The following is a 20,573-nucleotide window of genomic DNA, read 5'->3' on the forward strand; positions in this document are numbered from 1 at the left end:
TATATTTCCTTTTTCAAAATTCCTTTTTAATATGGAGCACTGAACGTACAGTTTACAACAAACAGACAGACTGATATATTTATAGCCATTTGAAACTTTAGTAACTGAAAGGTTACAGATATTACTTTTGGACCAAACAACAATCATAATATTCACAAAGCAGAAGGTCACACACAAGACCCTGTCCCCACTCGGTTCACAAACACTGCAGCTGTGCTTCTGGTTTGACAGGACAATATAGTGAAAACTAAATCACAACAACATGAGCGAGGAGTTTATCCAAACCACCAACAAGACACTAAAAACATAATAGTCCCCACAAAAACATTTACATTTGTAGGTCTTGTGTGCTCACGCAAAGCATTAGAATGAATCAGTTCCTTCTGACTAAAAGAAAACCTTTTAAACCCTAGACACAAAACAGACCTTGAATTGCAAAGCATTCACAAAGAAATAACATTTTGGTTAGTTTGAACCTGCTTTGGTGCCAGTTGAATCAGATTTGGTAAACACTACAAGTACCAACATTTTAACATACTGACATCAACTTAGTTAAAACTATTTTTTAGTGCACCATCTTATGACTAACTAATGTCAAAATATATTTTTTTAAATGAATCCAGGTCTGACGTGAAACATTGATACATAAGGGATACTTTTTATTAGAATGTGAATCAAACTATTAATGAATTCAGCCAGACAAGGTTGTCACTTTTCAAATCTAGCAAAAACTATTGTTACTTTGTTACTTCTCAAATATTTTCATCTTTATTTGTACATTAGCTGTCTCTTTTTTTTCTTTTCTTCTTTCGTAAACACTACAAGACCAAGCTGATTAACTCACAACTTTGACGTACAAACAAATTACTCTGACTATCAGATCGACGGGGTACTTGAATTGGATTAAGGAAGCAGGTACTATGCAAATGTACAGATTCACCAAAAGGTGAACATTGATTGAAAACACCAAAACATATTCCAGCCAATCCCACTGACTCGAGTTATGACCCTTCACTAGACCCTTGCTCAGCTTCCTCGGGGGCTCTTGGATCGATCTGAGATCCATTATCTCCTTGTACGCCAGGAGTTGGCTCATCGGTTGGCTCGTTACTGGTGTTGAGGAAGGCTTGGTATTGGTTCCAGAAGCCAGCTGAGCTCCTGGTAGCTGGAATATTTAAGGAAGTCATAGATGTAGAAGAAGGAAGTTGGTCAGCAGAGGAACGACTACTCCTGGCTGGTGGACGTATTGTTTTAGTTACCACACCATGGTGCTTCATGTGCCCCTGGGAAGATAAAGCAATTCTTTTAGGAACTTTTAACAAATATTATTGTTTTTTATACAGGTTTATTTCTATACTAAAGCTCCACAATGCTGTTTTGCAAAACAAAACATTTTAACACAGGTACTCTTTTACCACATGCATAGATCTTTGTCATTTCTATATCATGCAATTTTGTGTCATCACCTTCAGGCCACTGCGACTGGCATACTCTTTTCCACACTCCGCACAGCAATAGGTCTTCTTCTCAGGGCGAGACATCGGAGATGGGAGGGTTGGGGTAAGGTGGATGGGGACAGAACCATCCAGTGCTTCGGTTGGAGCCAATCCACTAATCTTGACCTCTTCTAACCGGTCTTCCCTCCCATAGGAACCAAAATGGAAGCTCTGACGAGTCTCCCTCACAAAAGATGCAGGTCTCTGTGATACAGCCATTACCCCAGCAGCAATAGTGTCTGCAATCTCCAAAGTGGATGTCACATTGGGGTCTCCGTCTGTCACAGTTGCTTGGTTTTGCTTTGGTGTTGCTGGTGAAGAAGACTGATCTTTGTCTTCTTCCATGGGTTCTGGCGATGTGGGTCTTGGGGAGATTGACTCGGTTTCTAAGGTTGGTTTTGCAATTACATTGGAAACATCTTGACTCAGTAGAAGGTCTGAGGATGTACCGGGATTAGTGTAAGCAAAGGGGTCACCAAGGACAGGTGTGCTTTGTAAATCCTCAAGGTTGGTTCTGGAGCCATGAAAGGCTTCAGAGGAGGTAGACGCTTTATCCTCTACACAGTCCACTACCATAGCATTAGCTGACAGTGTGGTTTTGGTAACAGTGGGGGAAATTGGAGAGGGGCTGCATTTAAGAAGATGAAGATCAGAAGTAGTTTGTTTTTCTACTTGGCTCTCTTTACCAACTGAAGAAGCCTGATCGCCCTGCTTTGATGCTGGCAAGGGAGCACTGACACAAAGGAGAGGGGGTTCTACACTACCTGGTGGGGGAGTTTTTGTGGTGGGATTTGTGAATGGGTCAGGGCTAAGGTCAGACAGGGGAATGAGGTCTGGGCTGGAGGAACCAGACTTGCTCGGATTTTTGGTATTCTCAACTGATTTTATACTGTCAAATGCAGGGACTGCACCTACTGCTGGAGTTGGAAATTCTGAGCTTGGGGCTGGGCTCTTAGAGTGGCTTTCTAGGGGAGGGGTTCCACTACAGACAGTATTTGAGTCAATGGACTGGGATTGAGATTGTGTCAAGGGTTTGGCATTTGATTCAGCTGGCATCTCATGTGCAGAATCATCTGTGCCATCTGTAGGCAACTGTCCACCAAGGTGCATACGAATGTGGTGCTGAAGCACTAGGGCATTAGTGAACTTGCGCTGACACAGTGGGCAAGAATTTTGGGCACGTGCATTATGTGGTCGGGCATGATGGGTGGCCAGGTGGGACCGCAGGCTGCCTTTAGTAGAGAAGGATCTACCACATATCTTACAAGGGAAAGGGCGTTCTCCAAGGTGTGTAGCCTGGTGCAGACGCAGTGCTCTGGGACAACTCAGCACCCTTAGACACACCCCACACTGATTGGTTGTTAGGTTACCAGCTGGACTGATGCTTAGTGATGGTAAAAAGCCCCCTGCAATGGCACTTGCTCCATTGGAAGTGGCACTCATTCCTAGGGCAGCAATCATCTCATGTGTGAAGTTAGAAACTGATGTGGAAGCACGAGTAGTTGATGGTGGGGAGGCCATGACATATGTAGTCGAAGTGCTGGCATTTGTGAAACGGCCGTTGCCTGAACTTGAAGAGGAAGTAGCACTGCTAGATAACATCTCCAGCATGGAGGACGAAATAGAGGAGGAAGTCCATGGAGAAGAAGGGCGGGGCGCTTTCTCTAGCTTTTCCACTAGCCTCTGCAGCTTGGAGGTTTCAGAGGACGGAGTGGAGGTAACCATTGAGGAGGGCAGGGAGGATGGATTGGTGGTGGGTTGACCCGGGACTTTAGAAAACGAAGAGAAAGGGAAAGAAAGCGGAGTATGGCTTGAAGAAGCAAGTTGATGGGAGCCTGGAGTAGAGGGTAGTTGAGTGCGTAGCAAGCCTAAGGCAGGATGGTTGTAGAGGGATGTGTGTGCAGCAGGAGTAGAGGAAGAAGTGGAGACGGATGGGAAAAGGAGCTTCGGCAGGTGGGCTAGCTGGGAGTAGGCAGCAGGAGATAGCATTGGTACATGAGGGGGAGTGTTCTCATCAAAGTGCTGCTGTTTAGCACCCTTGAATAATCCTGTGATGGTGGAAGACGATGACAGGGCGGGATTGTTGAGGAGGGAGGTAGCCAGAGATGAGGTGGAAGTGGATGAGTGGGATGAGCCGGAAGTGATAGAGGCTGCAGCTGCTACAGCTGCTGCCCTATTGAGTTGCAGGAGGGAGTGGGAAATCAATGCCAAGTCTACACTAGGGGGCAAGGGTAGGGTAGAAGGGGTGGATCCTCCAGAGGCTCCTAGAGAAAAGCCAGTGTGCGTACCAGTGACCTCCATATTATCTTCACATGTCTCATCTTCAGTCCTGGTTTTTGGCTTCTTTTGCATCATATTCATGCCACTAGTACTGCTGCCACTGCTCATAGTCTGTCCCATTTCAGTCCCCCCAGTGGCCCCCAATGCTACCCCAAACAAAGAAGGTGGCAAGAGTGAAAGTGAGAGCTCTGGGTTTTGCTCACGATGACGTAGGAAATGCACCTTGAGATTCCCTCGTGTGGTGAAGCGGCTGAGGCATACTGGACACTGGTAGGGTCGTTCCCCAGTGTGTGACCGTAGATGTATCTGTAGGGAAGAGTCACTGCTAAACATTTTCCCACAAAAGCGGCAGGCATGTTGGAGGCGGCCAGTATTGTTGGAGCTGGATGCAGAGGAAGAGTCTGCTCCTCCAGAGAAAGCATGCATAGCATTTTGAGAGTTTGTGACCATGGATACTGATGAGGGGAGCGAGGAGTTTAGAAAGGACAGGCCACTGTGCCCACTCAGTGAAGTGGTGTTTGAAGATTTTTCATGGAGATAGCGGTTGGGCAGAGCTAAAGATAAGCCTAGTGGGTAGTTGGATGAAGCCATGGGGATGGCAGCCGAGGAAGAGGTGGAGGGAGCTGAGGGGCGAGAACTCACTCTCAGATAACCTTGACTCCCTGCACTTCCTCCCGCTCCTTCCATCTGGTGCTTCTGGGGCTGCAGGATTTGAGACAATGAACTGCTTGGCTTTGTGGGTTTATTGGCTGCCTGAGAAGGTAGCAGGGAGGAGAAACATGCAAGGAGAGGAGCAACAGAGGTAGAAGGCTGAGATGCAATTGCCTGGGTGGTTGGACTTGCTGCCCCTTTGCTGCCTTCTAGACAGAGCTGGGGCAGGGGAGGGATAAGATGCTGTGAGGGTGTGTCCACAGCATAGGATGCTCCACCGAGGCGTAGCACCTGTCTACAGATCTCCTCTGTTATCTGCATTTGATGGATCTGCCTTTGTTGAAGCACCCTGAGCTCTTCCAGGATCAGGGCAATGCTCAGTTGGGCCCTGGAAGGTGCAGCTGAGGCAGAGGTCACTCCTGGGCTTGGAGTTGGAGTCACTGGACTGGGGGGGCCCTCTGGCACACGGCTGGGGCTTCCAGGATGGGGTGGGGGACATAGGGAGGCCGACGAAGAGGACGAGGAAGAAGAATTGGTGGTGGCTGACAGCCCCAACTTTGGAGAAGCCATGTGTTTGTTTCGTGAGGGGTCTATGAGGGCCCTAGCAGATGATGTAGATTTACAACCCAATAGTTGAAGGGCAGGTGAATGTTGAGTTTTTGAAGAGAGAGAGCAGTAAGGGAAGTCAGGAGAGAATGAGGGCTGTGGGTCTTTGAGGGACTGGTGGGGGGACTGGCTTAGTGGGCAGGATATCACTGGATCTTCAATGGGTAAAGAGGGGGTCTGAGAGCCCTTAATAGATGAAAGGAAAGCAAGGGGCAGCTGTGAGCTTTGAAGAGAGGACGATGGAGAGCAAGAAGGAGAATCCGGGATAAACAGAGAGGAGTTTGAGTTCACTGCCAAGTTGTCATCTAAGGAAATTGAAAGAAGAAATAACAAAAAAATTATGATTTGCATAATGGTCCACAATCTTTTTTTATACCATAGCTTTCAAAAAAAACATATGCCTACTTCTCAGGGCACTTTTGAACAACTTAAGAAAAGCAGTGGTGAAAAATAAAGTATATTATTGGGTGGCTAGTTGGGGTACGCAGACGTGCACTAAAACAACACTGCTCTCCAAAAACTAGTTTTTTGCATTGTTGGAGGGACACCCCTTTCTCCTTGTTTCACAAAGATGTGTTGAATCTCAAAACAATATTTTTTTCTCCCTCGAAATCTTGAAAACAACAAAATATAACTCAAAATACAACTTGAAATCATGTATCATTAAATGGACAGTAGATAATCGGGAGCATAAACCCAGCCCATGACGCAAATGTAAATTGTCAGGACTAATTTGGAGATACACACACACACACACACGACAATGGAACCCCCAATAAAAAGAAGCCACATACACACTTCCATCCCTGCCGTCCTTCTCTTTCTTCTGTCCTTCATTGAATCTGTCTTTCTTTCATCTTCTAAAGAGCCCTTCCCCCAGTAGCCCAATGGGAAGCTAAGGGTTAGGTGCTGGCAAGTTGCTGGACACTGTACTGGGTGCCTGATTGGCTGGCAGTCTTGACCTTAAACACTCTGAGGTAGCATGCCTGATAAGGTTTAGGGCCAGGCAAAGGAAGAGCAAAGAAAAACAAACAGCCCCGTGGACATACACCGATGACTCACAGCCTATCAACAAGCTAAGTTAGCCCAAAAATGTGAAAGCACATAGGCGAACACACAACTTGTCAATTTGCAATGCACATAGACAAAATAGAGAGCATTTTGTTTGCACAGGACTTCTCGTTCTCACACTAACACAAACATAACTTACTTCAGTTTGCCTGAAAGCTACAATTTTATGACACAATGTGGGCCCTACTCCTGTAACTGGAGTAAACAGACACACACACACACACACACACACACACACACACACACACTTCTTCATGGGTATGCTCATGCTTCAGTGCCCAGCAACAAAGCTGAAAGGGGACAATGGGGTCTAATGCTATTGCATTAAGAACACCTTATACAGTGTCTCACAAAGTTTCATTTTCCTTGACCTTCTCATGCACATTTCTTAGCTCATAAAAACCTGTATCTTGATATATTTTGTTTTTCACCAATTATTTTCCTGGGTATTTACTGTATAGCCTCCCGTTCTGGGTGGTCTGTGTCTTTGAACCTGGCAACGATGAGGAGTGAAGACATTTGGGGTTTTACTGGGCATTGAAAGCAGTTAATGGCTGCAACAGCAGAGAATGAATTAAACACTGCGGGCCTCTATTTCGAAGCGTTTAACAGAATACAAATGAAATGATTACATTGTTTAATAGTTATTTGGAGAAACCCATTTAGAAATAAGAACAGAGATTAAATTAAAAAACAGGTCTCTACTGCCCTTGTTTAAATTCAAAATCTGCGTTCATATGCGTTTCAACATGTCTTATTAGAGCCTAAATAAGAATCCTACAATAGATTTACCATGAATGAATATACCATCGCTATAAGCTACTTAATGGAACAGTCTCTGCATGTTGAAAAAAAATGTTAAGCTACATTTGAACAGTTTTTTTTTTACTTTAAAACAAATCCAATCCCACTTATACACCAATATTCTTTTGTCTGAGTACATTTCTCACCATGCTCAAGTATCCGACAGGCACCAAGGGTCAGGTTCATAAGCTGCTGGGGTCGTTTCTGTTTCCGACGGGACATGCTTCTGCAGGATGGGAACGACGCAGGGACGCATTGGCCAACACACAACTTTTATTCTGTCTCCCTGCGCACTGAAAAAAGTAGGTATCTAAATTACTTACAGGGGATAAAATGAAGAAAAACGTTCCAAAATTGTGACAACGGATGCTCCGGATTGATTAGTCGAAAAGCGTGTCCACCATGGTAGCATTGTGGTGCAGAGAAAGAAAGACAAAACTAAAGTGCCAAAGAGGCATGTGTGACTGTTTCTCTCAACAAGTCTCCCTTTTCTCAAAACTCACCGTTGGCCCTCCTTTCTCTCTCTCTCTCACACACACACACACACACACACACACACACACACACACACACACACACACACACACACACACAGCTCACTTGTTCATCCACTACTTTGCATTCAAATGGCAGAGTGAACACCCCTTCTTTTGAGCCAAGAATCCACTGCCTCTCTTTAGTCAACCTTCATACATTTGGTGCTGAAGTTCATCCCAGACAGGCCTGAGCTTTCCACGTCTGATACCAGCCTATAAACTCGTCACCGTGCGTCTTCCTCTGCGCGTAACCCAAGGAAACTCTACCCACGGGCGAGCGTTAAACCCAACACCAGCTCCGCTAAATTAATTCCGCTTTTTTTGTTTTACGTTTAAACAAACACTTAGTGTCAGAGGCCACCTCGTCACACACGCTGATATCCAGGTCAATTCGAGGTGAGGGATCCGTGTGTGTGTGTGTGTGTATGTGTTTGTGTGTGAGAGGTTTCACGGTGCTGAAAGAAACAGGCTCCTCTGCGAGCTCTCGGTAAACAGCGCAGCTGAAATGAGGTGGAATTTGCAACAATGGCGCGTAGGGAGCACAGCTGAGTGAACATCACCCTCTAAGAGCCTCTCTAACACATAAGGCCACTGACTGGAGGCACAATGCTCGCTTTTTCTTTCACCCTCATCCCGACTGCTGACCACGTGGAGAAAGGTATTGAGAGAACGACACGGCCGGGGAGGAATATCATTTTTCACCCACCCTTCTTCGAAGTGTTTTACTGAGGCTCAGACAGAATAATAAAATGCAATCGAGATTTGACATTAAGTCTGGATGTCGGGTCGCCACAACGAAGCAGTCAAATGTGTATGTCTGAGTTCATTATTGGAAAATAGCTCAGGTATTCCGTTTTAGGACAGTGGAAGTCGAATCATTTAATAAAGAGTTGTCATTGCAAACAGCAGTGATTCCCGCACAATATACAATGATTAAAATAAAAGGAAAAAAAATCGTCTGTAAACGTGCACATTGTTGCGTAGGCTGATCCACAATATGTTGTCAAAAACAGAGAAGGCATAACTGTCATAGTTACCAAACATTTCAAAAGAGAGAATATCGTGGTTTTTTAACCAGAACTCTATTGTGCCAACAACGCATTTATCGTGCCATCTCGCCATTATGTTCGCGTGTACGACGCTCACACGGTGTTTTTACACCAATGTTTCCATACAAGCGCAAAATACGGCGCCGGAATGCGCGTCCCCGCTACTGTACGGCGACCTGTTGCACGCCACGCGCGCTCCCACATCATAACAAGTTATGATTCATAAAATATTATGACTTCTCGAAAAAAATACATTCCCGGATGTGCATTTCCCCCACAGGCCGCTCGTCGCCGACACAACCGCTTTGAATATGACAAAAAAAACCAACTTACCATGTTTGAAACGATGATTTTTGGCAGCGATATTGTGTAATGACACGAGGGGGGGGGGGCTCAGAAGCTTAGGCTGGGTGAGATCTGCTCCGTCTCTCAGCCGGGACACTGGCGCAGCAATTCCCTATTCACTCCCAGGGATGCGCAGTCGGACAGACGCATTTTTTTTTCTTCAATTATTTATCCCCCCGTCGCAAATCGCGTTTGTTTCTCTTGTGACAAAGGGTCATTGTGCCCGAATGTGTTTACTCGTAGTCCACTGAGAAGCGGGGCGGTGCTGCTCGCCGCACGGGGAGGATTAGGTCCTTTCTTGGCCGTGCGTGCTGCTCTTCCTCCTTTCTTTGTATGTGTCGGGGCCTGCGCCCGTCGGGCCTGTCTACGCTCTCTGCGGAACTGTCTGTCCGTCTGGTTAGCAGGCAGGCTGGCTGTCTGTCTGTCTCGCTGTCTCCTATAATTAATGGCCCTCGTCGCCAGACGGTCCTCTGGGGGAACAGCGCCCGCGGTTCTACCTCCACATTGGCTCTCAGTGTGCGTCTCACGGAGAGGTGCAGGGCCCCGGCACACACCGATCTGACCTGAGGGGATTCAACAAAGACGGGTGCGTGACATGTGCCACGTGTGGATGTCATCAAGCAATCATAATTCATATTTTTTATATAAATTCATAAATTGGGGTCTCAATCAGTGACTTGATTTACTGTCTCAAATGAGACTGAGTCATAAAGGATATAACAGGCAGAATTACCTGAACACAAGCTTTTAGACAAATGCAGGTACTTCTTCACCATCGTCAATGATTTGTTAGGGTATAGAGACTGAAAAGATATGGACGAAAATTGGTCTGGATGCTGTTTACACACCCATGAAGAGCTATAGCCTTCCTCTTGAATGGCGTCTTGACTTTCTTCAAAACACACAGGCCAATGCAAATTCATATATATTTTTCAAAGCAAAATTATTATATCTAGCTATTAAATCTATTAAACCTCATGACTTCGTTTGAAGAAATAATTGAATTAACCTAATTCAAGCAACTTAGATCTCATTTGGGGTTATATTTAACTATACATATTGCTGGACCTCAAGAATGACATCAACATTTTAAACTCTGAAGTTGTAAGACAATCGAAACGTTTTGCCAGTATTAGTCTTTTGGCTTGCATGACGGTGTATTGTCAATTTCATCTTGGGAGAATTACTGTAGACTTTTGTTTGCACAAGGTAATTTTTTTTCAAGCTGTCATGTTATACTGATAACATCTGCTTCACAGCTCATTCATTAAAATACCAACCTATCGGAGAATATACATTTAACCCATTAACACCTTTTCTGACAATGACATAATGATTCCAATCAGAACAGCCCATATCACACATCTACAGCAATTCTAATGGCCCAGGCACGGCATCAGGAATGTTGGACATACATGGAATTTGACGTGGCGGTTGGTGCATGACGGGAGACAGTACGGCAATGGACAACAAACAACGTAGTGCAGGAATAAGATTAAAATATAATGAAATATATGCTGTGGGTTAGAAATCTAAAGCCATGGGTTACATTAAACATTACAAATAGAAATAAAGTGCACCAGCCAACAGAAGCCTACATGCTATAGACACTTCATGAAAAAGAACTTTGAAGAAACTACATCACAGCTCAAATAGTAGATGTTTAACCAGCACACCTGTAAGGAATTGTGAGTGTTTTCACAAAATCCATTAGGTAGGCCTGCATACTGTATTGGTTGCTCAATGGTTGGTAACTGTCAGGGCATTTTGATATTTGCACAAGACAATTCCTCCACCTCCTATTGGGAAGTTCTGCTAAACTGCGTGCGAGGACACTGTGTGCGCTGTGTGCTCCAGTGTTTACTAGGGCAGAAGAAGAGGCCTGATACTTAATTTATCATGTGATCTTGTTGCCTGGACAATTCTCTAACTTTTACACATTTATTTTCATATTCATTATAATGATGGGACGTGTAATCACATCAATTGAGCATGTCTCCCCATGTGGCCGACAGAGGCTGTGATCTTTGTGTCAGTAAAGCCACTAGGTGTCTCTCAAATACATCTGTAAAGACAGTTTCTCCAGCCTATGCTCAGAGCCATCTTTAATCATTTCAATTAACTTATGGGTGTGTCAGTGTGAACACAGAGATCTTGGTAGACTGGGATTGATGTTGAAGGGTACAGCACCCCTAAGAAGCCTGTGCAGCATTATTACAGTGATTTTCCAGAGACCTGCAATTGTCCTACTTTGTGTGATGGCCAACGATTTTTGAATTGACACCTCTTGTTTCTAAGCAGTTACACATATCATGTGAAAAAAAGATGGTTCAAAGCTAAGCCACATCACAAGATATATGAGGAAAAACTCCCTATTCGATGCAGTTATGTCTTTAGAACACAGACAGAAAGCTGTCTCTGTCTGGGAAATGTCTAATAGCCCGTCCTGAAAGTCTCATAGGCTCGTCAGAGGTGTTTCACAGCAGGGAAATGCTTCCACTATGTCCCTTATGCTCATCCTAATAGGGTCTATCAAGGGGCTAAGATAGACCATGGCATTAGTAAAAAAAAACTGAGAAATCCCAGCGAAATCCCCTTGTGACCTCCCTGAAACAACAGAGGAAGAAAGGTACTTGTGTCCCCACCACCGGGCCCCCAAATGCTCAACCTGTTCTTTGTGCCATGTCACAGTAATGGGGAAGGGAGGAGGCAGACAATGGGGAATGGCAACATGAAGAATGTGGTGAGGATCAGGTTGACATTGTCCAAAGAGGAGTAAGACAGTGAGAAGGTCTGTGTGCTGTAACCCACGGGACAGATGGAGATCCCTCCTTCTTGAGTTGACACAGGAGAGTGTAGCAGGCCAGCAGACTTTAGGAAGTACAAGGAATTACATTACATGTCGTTTAGCTGACGCTTTTATCCAAAGAGACTTAAGTGCATTTCAACCATAGAGATACAAACTTAGAAGAACAAGAAACAAGAAAGTGCAATTTCCTCAAATAAGCCGTTTTACAACTTGTTATAGATAAGAGCCATTATAAGTACAATTTAAGTGATAGAATTTGTTAGTATTTTTATTCGAGGTATAGTCAGAAGAGGGGTGTCTTTAGTTTGCGGCGGAAGATGTGATGGCTCTCTGCGGTCCTGATGTCATCAGAAAGCTCATTCCACCATTTAGGAGCCAGGACAGAAAAGAGTCGCGATCGTGCCGAGTGTTTTGCTCTCAGAGAGGGAGGAACGAGCAGCTTGGCAGAGCGGCGTGTGCAGGTTGGGGCTCATCACATACTGTCCCTTCCTGCTAGGCAACAAAAAACATATAAACTGTGAAGTTATTCACTGTCATCTGGTCGTGTAGTGAGAAGGTTTAGGCAACCTTTTTATAAGAAAGAGGGAAGTTTATATTTAGTTATATTTTAAGCAAGCAGTGCATTTATGACACAGAAAAAACAGTAACATTTTATCTTGCCCAACAGGCAAGGATTAAATCTACCATACAAACACTATACATACAATTAACGTTTTTGGCTTAATGTCATGTTTATTAGTACATTTTTTGTAAAACAAGTATTGCAAATGTACACATCCAGATGGCTCGCTTAGCATAAACACAAAGTTGCGGTTGTTTGTACAACATTTCATGACAATCATCCAACAGCTGTTGAAATGGATCACTCAAAACTTTATAAGAGGGAAATTGAAGTAATCTGTACAGCAGTCGCAAATAAGTGAACTTCAAGCTCTCTACATGCAGTGGATTCCCTGCAGCTTCCATGATTACTGTGTTGCTTTTTACCTGTAGCGTTTGATAATTACTTACTCACAAAATCAGCCTGAAGTTGTGTTTGTGATTTTCAAAGGCTCTGAAAAAAATACGAGCCTCTCAGATATGTGAAATTGTACATTCAATGGTTTTGGTCACATCAGTTACATTGCAAAGAAAGTAAAAGCAAACTGTCACGGTTTGGGTTCTGAGAGTTATCGTGCCCTTGGAGGGGGGAGGGGGGGTCGGTCCCTTGAGCGTTTTTTGATTTTTGGACTTCTGGATTTTGGCTTTATTAAAAGTTACTTTTGTTGGAACCAGTCGTGACACAAACCAGCGTGTGGTGGTGGTACGTGTCCCAATAGAGCAAGAGTCTGAAGAGCAAGAGACATTTACCACAGACTGAACAAACATTTTGGTTTCCTTCCTCTCCCAATGTAATATGGTATGCGATAAATGGGAGCATTGCTATACAGTTTAAAAGATGAGCATAAAACTGCATAAAAAATGAACTGATGTTGGGTTTGAATGGTGAAGTCTCCTGAGAAGACAGTTAACCTAATAATCCACACCCTGACCCCTTCTCAGGGTCATGTGATCTCTCTGAGTCCCGCACCGCCAGGGGGGAGGTGGATCTGTTGGGATTAGCCTCCACAGTCAACAAACCGGTCACACACACACACACACACACACACACACAACACTCACTGATGGCTACAGGCTGCAAACACCAGACCACCAGCAGGTAAGAAATCCTACTTCTGTTTTTATTGAGATTCTCAGTTGATATGAACACGCACTTGAGCTGGCGGTTAAAGCAAAAGAGGAGCACGTGTGCAGTGTCATTCAGAGCAGCAAGCTGTCAAGGATGATCTCCTGATCCCCTTTGAATGGGTTTGACTCAAGTCAATCTAGAGTCAGTGTTGCAGCCCTTTACCCTCAGTGTGATAATCAGCAAGGCATATTTTTCCACAAACTGTTCACATCCTTCCCTCTCTCAGGTAGAGAGGTGTTACTTTTGGCCAACCGCTGTTCATTTTCCCCATTACTATTCTATTCATAGATCAGGCTAAGAAAAAGCCCATGGGATAGGATTACTTCTCAGAGTGCACGCTTGGTGTGGAGAAGGGACTTGCCACCAGCTGATTTCCTGCATCATGTAACTTGGTCAAATGCTGTCTCTCATTTGGTGTGTGATGGTGGCACATAGAGTAGTGTGATGTGCTGGGAGCTGCAAGGTTGGTGGTTTGAATCCCAACTGCCCCATGTGCCGTGTCGAAGTGTCCCTGAGCAAGTCACCCAACCCCTAACTGCTCCCCAGGCAAAAATGTAACGCATGGGTTATAATGCAATGTAAGTCGCTTTGGATAAAAGCGTCAGCTTAATGATGTAATTGAATGTGTTGATATGGTTACATCTCCTCCATGTACAGCTACTGACTGCCATGCAATGTGTTTTGATACCTCTCTTACCTGCTGTTTATTTAAAAGCATTGCGTGACACATACATCAGAGACCCTTCATCGGCTCACCATGGCATCCATGGAGGAGGAGCTCACCTGCTCTGTGTGCCGGGACTCCTTCAGCCAAGCCCACCCCCTGCCCTGCGGACACAGCTTCTGTCCCGCCTGCATCCGCGAGGCCTGGGGCGGCAAGGGCAAGGGCAAAGGTCGCTTTACCTGCCCCCAGTGTCAGGAGGAGCACGGCGAGGTGCTGTGTGACTGCTGCCCTCCCGCCGCCGATAACGGACAACCCCCGTCGGCTGTCAAGACCTGCCTGAGGTGTGAGGTGTCCTTGTGTGCCGCGCACCTCCGGCCCCACCTGGAGAGGCCGGCGTTCAGCAATCACCTGTTGGTGGACCCGCTCGGGGACCTCTCCCAGCGAAGGTGCCCGACACACACAGAGATACTGCGTTACTACTGCGCCGACGACAGGATGTATGTGTGCGGTGACTGTCTGCTGGACGGAGCCCATGCTGAGCACAAAGTTAAGGCGCTGAGGCAGGTGGAGGAGGACCTGAAGGTCAGCTGGAGCACTAGAGGTGTTTGTTGACGTGTGTTTGTGGCACGAGTGTGTGTTCTCATATATGCGTGTGTGAATGCGCAGGTCATACTCCAGACCCTGCTCAGCAAAGCAAAGGAGAAGCTGAAAGATGGAGAGCGAATCCTCCAAGAGCACGAGAGTTTCGATTCCAACATGGCTGTGAGTAAGAGCATCAAACCTGCATGGACAGTGCAACATAATGACCCCCTCAGTAGATGGGTTTTCCAATGGATCAGCTGTTCCGATTATGTCTCAACCACTCACTGATCCGGCACCAAAGCGACTACTTCTCTTAAATGTTTTCAGGACGCGCTGAAGCAGGACAACACCCAGGTGGAGCGGCTGGGCTTGGACCTGCAGGTCCAGGTGATGAGGCTGGTGATCGCCCTGAGGGAGATCACCAGGAGGGAGAGACAGCAGGTCGTAGAGCGCGTGCACGAAGACTGCTCCAAGGTGCGAAGCGAGATGAGCCAGGCGCTGAGCATCCAGCACTACCTGGCCTCGCTGCTGGCAGAGACGGACCCTTTCCTGCTCATCTGGGTGAGAGTAAAATTAGAATGGAATGAACCCCCACATTTGGCTTAGGGTGTGCTTAGCAGAATCATTTAACGCCTCTGGATCAGTTCTCTTTTAGCAGAGGAAGGCGTTGGTGGAGACCGAAAAGATATTCAAGGCTTTGGTACTAAAGGGCACATAGTCAATTTTTGTTTTTCAAAAAGAGGTCCACTGTCCAGTTTCTAACCCACAGACTACATTGTCGTGAAACAGCTCCTTGTTGTAGTACTTTTAGAGTCCAAGCTATACTGCAGAGCAATAAGAAGACATATTGTTGAAAACGTTGTATAAGCTCAGTCCCCAGATGGACCTAGTTATTTGTTAAATAATACAAAGTGAGATTGGAAATTCTTTCATTCCTCAAGTCATGTTTTTCTCAGCTATCCTTGACTCTTCTTTCCACAGGCCTTTCAATCCGATGACACAAAGTAAGTCTAAAACACATCAATGTGTGGGTGGGTGTGGTTGTGCGTGGTTGTGTGTGCACAGCCTTTATACAAATAAGACAATGGGCCACAGAGGGAGAACATATTGAACCAATGAATATAATTATTTCACTTCACAAGAAGCCTCTCACCTGTAGGTGCCTTCCTCCTGCAGCATGTGTCGTGCTCTTGTATTCTAGGTTAGTAGCCGATCTGAACAACCCACCCTTCATCCCCGACCCCGTCAGTCTGGACAGGAAACACATCTTGGAGGACATAGAGAGCAAGTATCGAGATTTCATCACCGGCACCCTGCGTTGCCTCAGTGAACTCAAGAGGGAGCTCTGTGAGTGGCAAATGGGGGACACACACCCAACCCGTTCATTTAACTAAACTGTTTAAGAGTTAGATAATAACACTACATTATTCAGATCGAAATAACCTGTTTTGGTTCCCCGTCACGCAGTAAGCAGTCCCCTGACCCTGGACACTAACACAGCCCATCCTCTGGTGAGCATCTCTGAGGACCTTCGCTCGGCGGCGCGGGTCAAAAGCCGCCTGCCCTACGGCGCCCACCCCGAACGGTTTGACCATTGGCCGCAGGTCCTCACCGCCCAGACCATCACCTCTGGGACTCACTACTGGGAGCTGGAGGCTCAGGGGTTCTGGGATATTGGCATCTGCTATCGAAGTATTGGACGGAAGGGGAAAGAGGGCAATGCTTTTGGGAACAACAAGGTATTCCTTTCAAGAAAATGAAAAGAGGATAAGAACCTTTGCATTAGGGAAGCAATATTGAATAATCCCACACGGTGGCAGTAGACTTATCCATTGATTCAGCTGTACCTTCAAAAGGAAAAAAAAACATGTGGCTTGATTAAAATACTTTTGAATCTCCAGGTGTCATGGAGCTTGACGCAGCAGCATGACAGGAGGCTGGCCGCCTGGCACAACCGCAGGAAGACCCGCCTCGCGTGCCAAATGACTGGCAACCGAGTTGGCGTCGCCGTGGACTACGCCGCAGGTACCATCACCTTCTCCGAGGTGGGGCCGTCGAACAACCTGAGCCACCTCCACACTTTCTCCGCCACGTTCACTCAGCCGCTGTGCTTGGGCTTCGGACTCTACAAAGCTGAGCTCAACAGTCACATCTCTATCGCCAAAGTCTGAGGAAGAGAAAAGGACCCTGACAAGCGCTGTGCTGGTTTAACTTAGATTAAGCAGTGTCAAGACAAAGTGCTGTCGATTGGTTACTCGACTCGAAATCACACAACCTGCAACTTTGAGCCTCTGACGTTTTTCTCCTCTTACATCTCCTCATCTTCCTCCATAAAGTGACAAAACCATATTTCCTAAAACTGTAATCAAGTCATATTGGCATGGAGATATGGAGATATCCGAGAATAGCACATTCACTGAGCAAATATGACTCGATCCTAGCTGGACAGCCAATGAAAAAGCTCCTTTGAAAAAGAACAAAAATATGTTTTGGTAACACAATTGCTAGATTGTTGTTCATGTGCTTTTCATTCCACAAAACTGCAGATGATTGTTGTGATAACAATGCTGAAGAAAGGAGTAATAAACTGTGTGGGTTACTGGACACTAACTCTTCCCATCCTTTGCTTAAGCATCTCACACCTGATGATAGAGATCAGGTGTCCCTTCATGTGTATATGCTATTAATTAAGCAACTTAAGTCAACAGCGATGTACACGGGGCAGTGCAACAAAAAGGTGTCACTGATTTGATTTTATAGGGAAAACAAGGAAAACAGCTGCCAATCATGTACTATCTTTGCTATTTGATGCAGCTCAAAGAGCCAATTATTACACCATTTTCTTTATTTCTCTGTAAAGGTGAGTGGGTGGATGTAACATAGCGGGTGAGAAAGAAGCAGAGGGAAAGGGTGTGAGGGGGGGGGGGGGGCGGAGGAGAGAGAGAGAGAGAGAGAGAGAGACAAGGGGAGAGAGACTGAGCGATATGAGCATACTCCGGTTTGGTTGCGATCACACTGACTCCCAGACTGCTGTGCCGGGAAATAATGTGATGTGGGATTTTTGACCGTACATTGCAACTCCATCTGGGACATGGAATACAGGATTCATCAGAAGGAAACAGGTGATCATCTTATTTGTTTTCACTTAAAATGCTAGCATTGCACTGCAGTGCATGTGTAGTTTATCCTAGAGCACTTGATTAAAGGTGAACTGCTGATTATTTTCAAATTTGACGCCTTCCCTAACAAAATAGCAGGTAAGTTTGTGCGTGATGAGTTTAGGTAGTATTCAAGTCAACACCTGCTGTCGCTCATCTTGGTAAACAAGAAATGGTTGGAAATTCAATAAAAGAGTCAGTTTAGTATATGTATATATATACACACACACACTTAATGGCATCTACTGAGCTAAATATTTCCAAGCTGATTTAATATTTAATTATTTTGAGTAAAACAGAGTGGCTGCTACATTCAGAAATGGAATAAAGAAACATACTAAACATGGATGTTGTTTTTTATGTGTACTTACTATAATTTTTTCCCATGTGAGAAACAAAAGCACAAGTGAGAGGAAGAGAGTGTGTGAGTGTGTGTGTGTGTGTGTGTGTGTGTGTGTGTGTGTGTGTGTGTGTGTGTGGTGTCTACGGGAATTTGTGTTGATCAGGGGGGGGGGGGGGTTGTGTAAAAGGCAGATGGTCACTCAGTGGAGTTGTTCCCCCTCACACTCTCTTTCTTGCTCCCTCCTGGGTCCTGCATCCTTTCCCTGTCATCTCTCCAGAATCTTACCTCATCTGTTTTGTTTTTTTTGTCCCTCGCCTCTCATCAGCATCTTTCACCGCCCCGTCCTTGCCCCCATCTCCATCTCCATCTGCCAAAGTCTGAACTCTGGATCTTTGCTCACTTTGCAAAGCTTTTCTGCTCTTTTGACAGCTACTTCTCTTCTGCCTCCTTGTCAGGTTTTTTGCTGAAGAAATCAACTTGAAAATACCCAGAGACTTTCTTTTTTTGTATTTGTGATTGTCATTCTGGCTCCAGCTGACACAGCACGTAGGACGCTCGAGAGCATTGGGACTTGTCGGGGGCAAAAAAGAAAACTAGAAGGACAGAAGGAAAGGGAATGATTGACAGCCACAGCAAATGAAAAATTTTGAATATACTTTGTGAATATTTTTTGGAGATACATCAGTTGGTTGGGTGCATATTATTGTACTTTGGCTTCTACCAGTCAAAACTGCCCAGAGGGTTTAAATTTAGAACATTTGACAATTAGTTTCACTGTAGCATGCTTTTTTTCATGTCAAGTTGTCCAAAGTGACGCTTCGCCACTGTAGAATCGATCCCAGATATTTGACCACACATCCCACGTTCAGCCATGCACCCTAGTTCAGCGACCTTTCACCTCCCCATGCTGTTGGCTGTGCTCTTGTTGTGGGGGCCGATGGAGTCTAGGGGCCAGAATGACACCGAGCCCATCATCCTGGAAGGGAAATGCTTGGTCGTGTGCGACTCCACTCCTTCGTCAGAACCCGGCGGTAACGCCCTGGGCATGTCGGTCCGCTCCGGCTCCGGCCGGGTGGCCTTCTCCGCCAGCCGCCAGACCAACCACGAGCCCACTGACATGAGCAACCGCACCATGATCATCTACTTCGACAATGTGAGCATGCCACTGCTTTATGCGTCTCTTTTCATTTGAGTCCATGTTTGACCCGAGACTCTCTCCGGCCAATGAGATGCGCTTGCCCATGAGGCCCATGAGGCCAACACTTGACATTTAGGTGGCTTGTGCAGATATATTGGGCTGCACATGTTTTGGCTTTTTTTGCAATATGTAACTGTAAAATAATAGACATAAAAGATTCCGTATATTAGGAGGATTCCGAGCTGAAAATGCAAGGAGGAAAAGAATGACCCAAGAGCTTCCCTCTTGTGTTCTCCCTCTCTTTCCGCGGCATCAGATCCTGGTGAACGTGGGCACTCATTTTGACCAAGAGAGCAGCGTGTTCCTGGCGCCGAGAAGAGGAGTGTACAGCTTCAACTTTCACGTGGTGAAGGCCTACAACAGGCAAACTATTCAGGTGCGATAGCTCAACTCTGACACTTCTCACAGCGGAGCGACATGCCCCCTCTAACCCCATTGTTGGCTCCCTTTCACTGTAGGTCAGCTTGATGTTGAACGGCTGGCCGATGATTTCGGCGTTTGCAGGGGACCAGGACGTGACCAGAGAGGCCGCCACCAACGCCGGCCTGGTGATTATGGAGAAGGGGGACAAGGCCTACCTCAGGCTGGAGAGAGGCAACCTGATGGGAGGCTGGAAGTACTCCACCTTCTCCGGGTTCCTGGTATTTCCCCTGTGAGGAAGGTGGTTAAGGTGTTGGATAGAGAAGAGCAAGAGTGAGGCGGAGGTAAAAAAAAAAAAAAAAAGTAAAAAGGTGGCACTAGTCTGTTATTCTCTATCCATCGCACAAAGAGAGGTGTATTATGCAAAAAAAGGGGTGAAGACTGAAGATAATTCTCACTTGAGACCTAAAGGATGAAAGTACAGTAAACATGATTTCCCTGTGTATTTAATTTGCTCTGTTTCTGTGAACTATTTAATGGGTTTATTGTGGGGAAAAACATGAAGTAACCGTGTGCAATATAGACCTCTGTGCTAAGATTATTTTTTTCAAAGTGTTTGATACACTGCTGTGCTCAATGACAAACTTCCCCTTTACTCTGCTGTGCTGCATCACAGACAGTCCTCTATCTGCAACAAATGTTTATTTACACAGAAATTTCTATGGAGGGGGAAATATTGAAATAAAATTCCATAACATTGTCCCGGTGTTTTTTTTTTTATATGTTCAGTTCCCACAAACAATTTCAGACAAACATAAACTCATAAATGGCAATAATTGAGTTGAGGCGTGCTAGTTTAATCTGCTCAGGCAAAACAGTATTCCTCCCTCTC

The 20,573-nt window shown here is 45.5% G+C and overlaps 3 protein-coding genes across 6 annotated transcripts; 2 read left to right on the forward strand and 1 right to left on the reverse strand.

The window, feature by feature from the left end:
- sall2 (spalt-like transcription factor 2) lies at positions 1-8,974 on the reverse strand. 2 transcript variants are annotated; one of them, XM_037458236.2, is made up of 4 exons: positions 8,827-8,974; positions 7,055-7,201; positions 1,467-5,338; positions 1-1,283 (listed from the first exon to the last, which is right to left on the reverse strand). In XM_037458236.2, exons 2-4 carry the CDS (start codon positions 7,128-7,130, stop codon positions 1,002-1,004), a joined length of 4,230 nt encoding a protein of 1,409 aa, XP_037314133.2. In that variant the 5' UTR covers positions 7,131-7,201; positions 8,827-8,974; the 3' UTR covers positions 1-1,001. The 2 variants fall into 2 exon arrangements, with proteins under 2 accessions (XP_037314133.2, XP_037314131.2); XM_037458234.2 differs by lacking the exon at positions 8,827-8,974 and adding an exon at positions 7,232-7,412 and having other exon boundaries at positions 7,055-7,134.
- On the forward strand, positions 7,496-17,290 carry trim110 (tripartite motif containing 110). Of its 3 annotated transcripts, none has more exons than XM_062557637.1 (8): positions 7,496-7,840; positions 13,190-14,622; positions 14,707-14,802; positions 14,950-15,183; positions 15,604-15,626; positions 15,824-15,969; positions 16,090-16,361; positions 16,524-17,290. In XM_062557637.1, exons 2-8 carry the CDS (start codon positions 14,134-14,136, stop codon positions 16,791-16,793), a joined length of 1,530 nt encoding a protein of 509 aa, XP_062413621.1. In that variant the 5' UTR covers positions 7,496-7,840; positions 13,190-14,133; the 3' UTR covers positions 16,794-17,290. The 3 variants fall into 3 exon arrangements, with proteins under 3 accessions (XP_062413621.1, XP_062413620.1, XP_037314170.2); XM_062557636.1 differs by lacking the exon at positions 7,496-7,840 and having other exon boundaries at positions 12,890-13,346; positions 14,092-14,622; XM_037458273.2 differs by lacking the exon at positions 7,496-7,840 and having other exon boundaries at positions 12,890-14,622.
- Positions 17,291-17,581: 291 nt separating this feature from the next.
- Positions 17,582-20,441, forward strand: cbln12 (cerebellin 12). The gene is made up of 4 exons (XM_037458274.2): positions 17,582-17,744; positions 18,579-19,276; positions 19,578-19,697; positions 19,780-20,441. The coding sequence occupies exons 2-4, from the start codon at positions 18,995-18,997 to the stop codon at positions 19,975-19,977; spliced, it is 600 nt and encodes a 199-aa protein (XP_037314171.2). The 5' UTR covers positions 17,582-17,744; positions 18,579-18,994; the 3' UTR covers positions 19,978-20,441.
- The last annotated feature ends 132 nt before the right edge of the window (positions 20,442-20,573 follow it).

This window comes from Pungitius pungitius, chromosome 15 (genome assembly GCF_949316345.1).
Source record: "Pungitius pungitius chromosome 15, fPunPun2.1, whole genome shotgun sequence".
Taxonomy (NCBI): domain Eukaryota; kingdom Metazoa; phylum Chordata; class Actinopteri; order Perciformes; family Gasterosteidae; genus Pungitius; species Pungitius pungitius.

What these genes read in the sequence shown, in the direction of transcription:
- sall2 (XM_037458234.2), bottom strand. Translation starts at nt 7,320, where the DNA reads ATGCTACCATGGTGGACACGCTTTTCGACTAATCAATCCGGAGCATCC. An exon ending in CTGTCGGATACTTGAGCATG is followed by an intron (nt 5,339 to 7,054) that starts GTGAGAAATGTA and finishes CAATTTCCTTAG; the next exon opens with ATGACAACTTGGCAGTGAAC. An exon ending in CCAGTCGCAGTGGCCTGAAG is followed by an intron (nt 1,284 to 1,466) that starts GTGATGACACAA and finishes TTATCTTCCCAG; the next exon opens with GGGCACATGAAGCACCATGG.
- trim110 (XM_062557637.1), top strand. Translation starts at nt 14,134, where the DNA reads ATGGCATCCATGGAGGAGGAGCTCACCTGCTCTGTGTGCCGGGACTCC. An exon ending in AGGTGGAGGAGGACCTGAAG is followed by an intron (nt 14,623 to 14,706) that starts GTCAGCTGGAGC and finishes GTGAATGCGCAG; the next exon opens with GTCATACTCCAGACCCTGCT. An exon ending in TTTCAATCCGATGACACAAA is followed by an intron (nt 15,627 to 15,823) that starts GTAAGTCTAAAA and finishes CTTGTATTCTAG; the next exon opens with GTTAGTAGCCGATCTGAACA.
- cbln12 (XM_037458274.2), top strand. Translation starts at nt 18,995, where the DNA reads ATGCACCCTAGTTCAGCGACCTTTCACCTCCCCATGCTGTTGGCTGTG. An exon ending in TGATCATCTACTTCGACAAT is followed by an intron (nt 19,277 to 19,577) that starts GTGAGCATGCCA and finishes CCGCGGCATCAG; the next exon opens with ATCCTGGTGAACGTGGGCAC. An exon ending in ACAACAGGCAAACTATTCAG is followed by an intron (nt 19,698 to 19,779) that starts GTGCGATAGCTC and finishes CTTTCACTGTAG; the next exon opens with GTCAGCTTGATGTTGAACGG.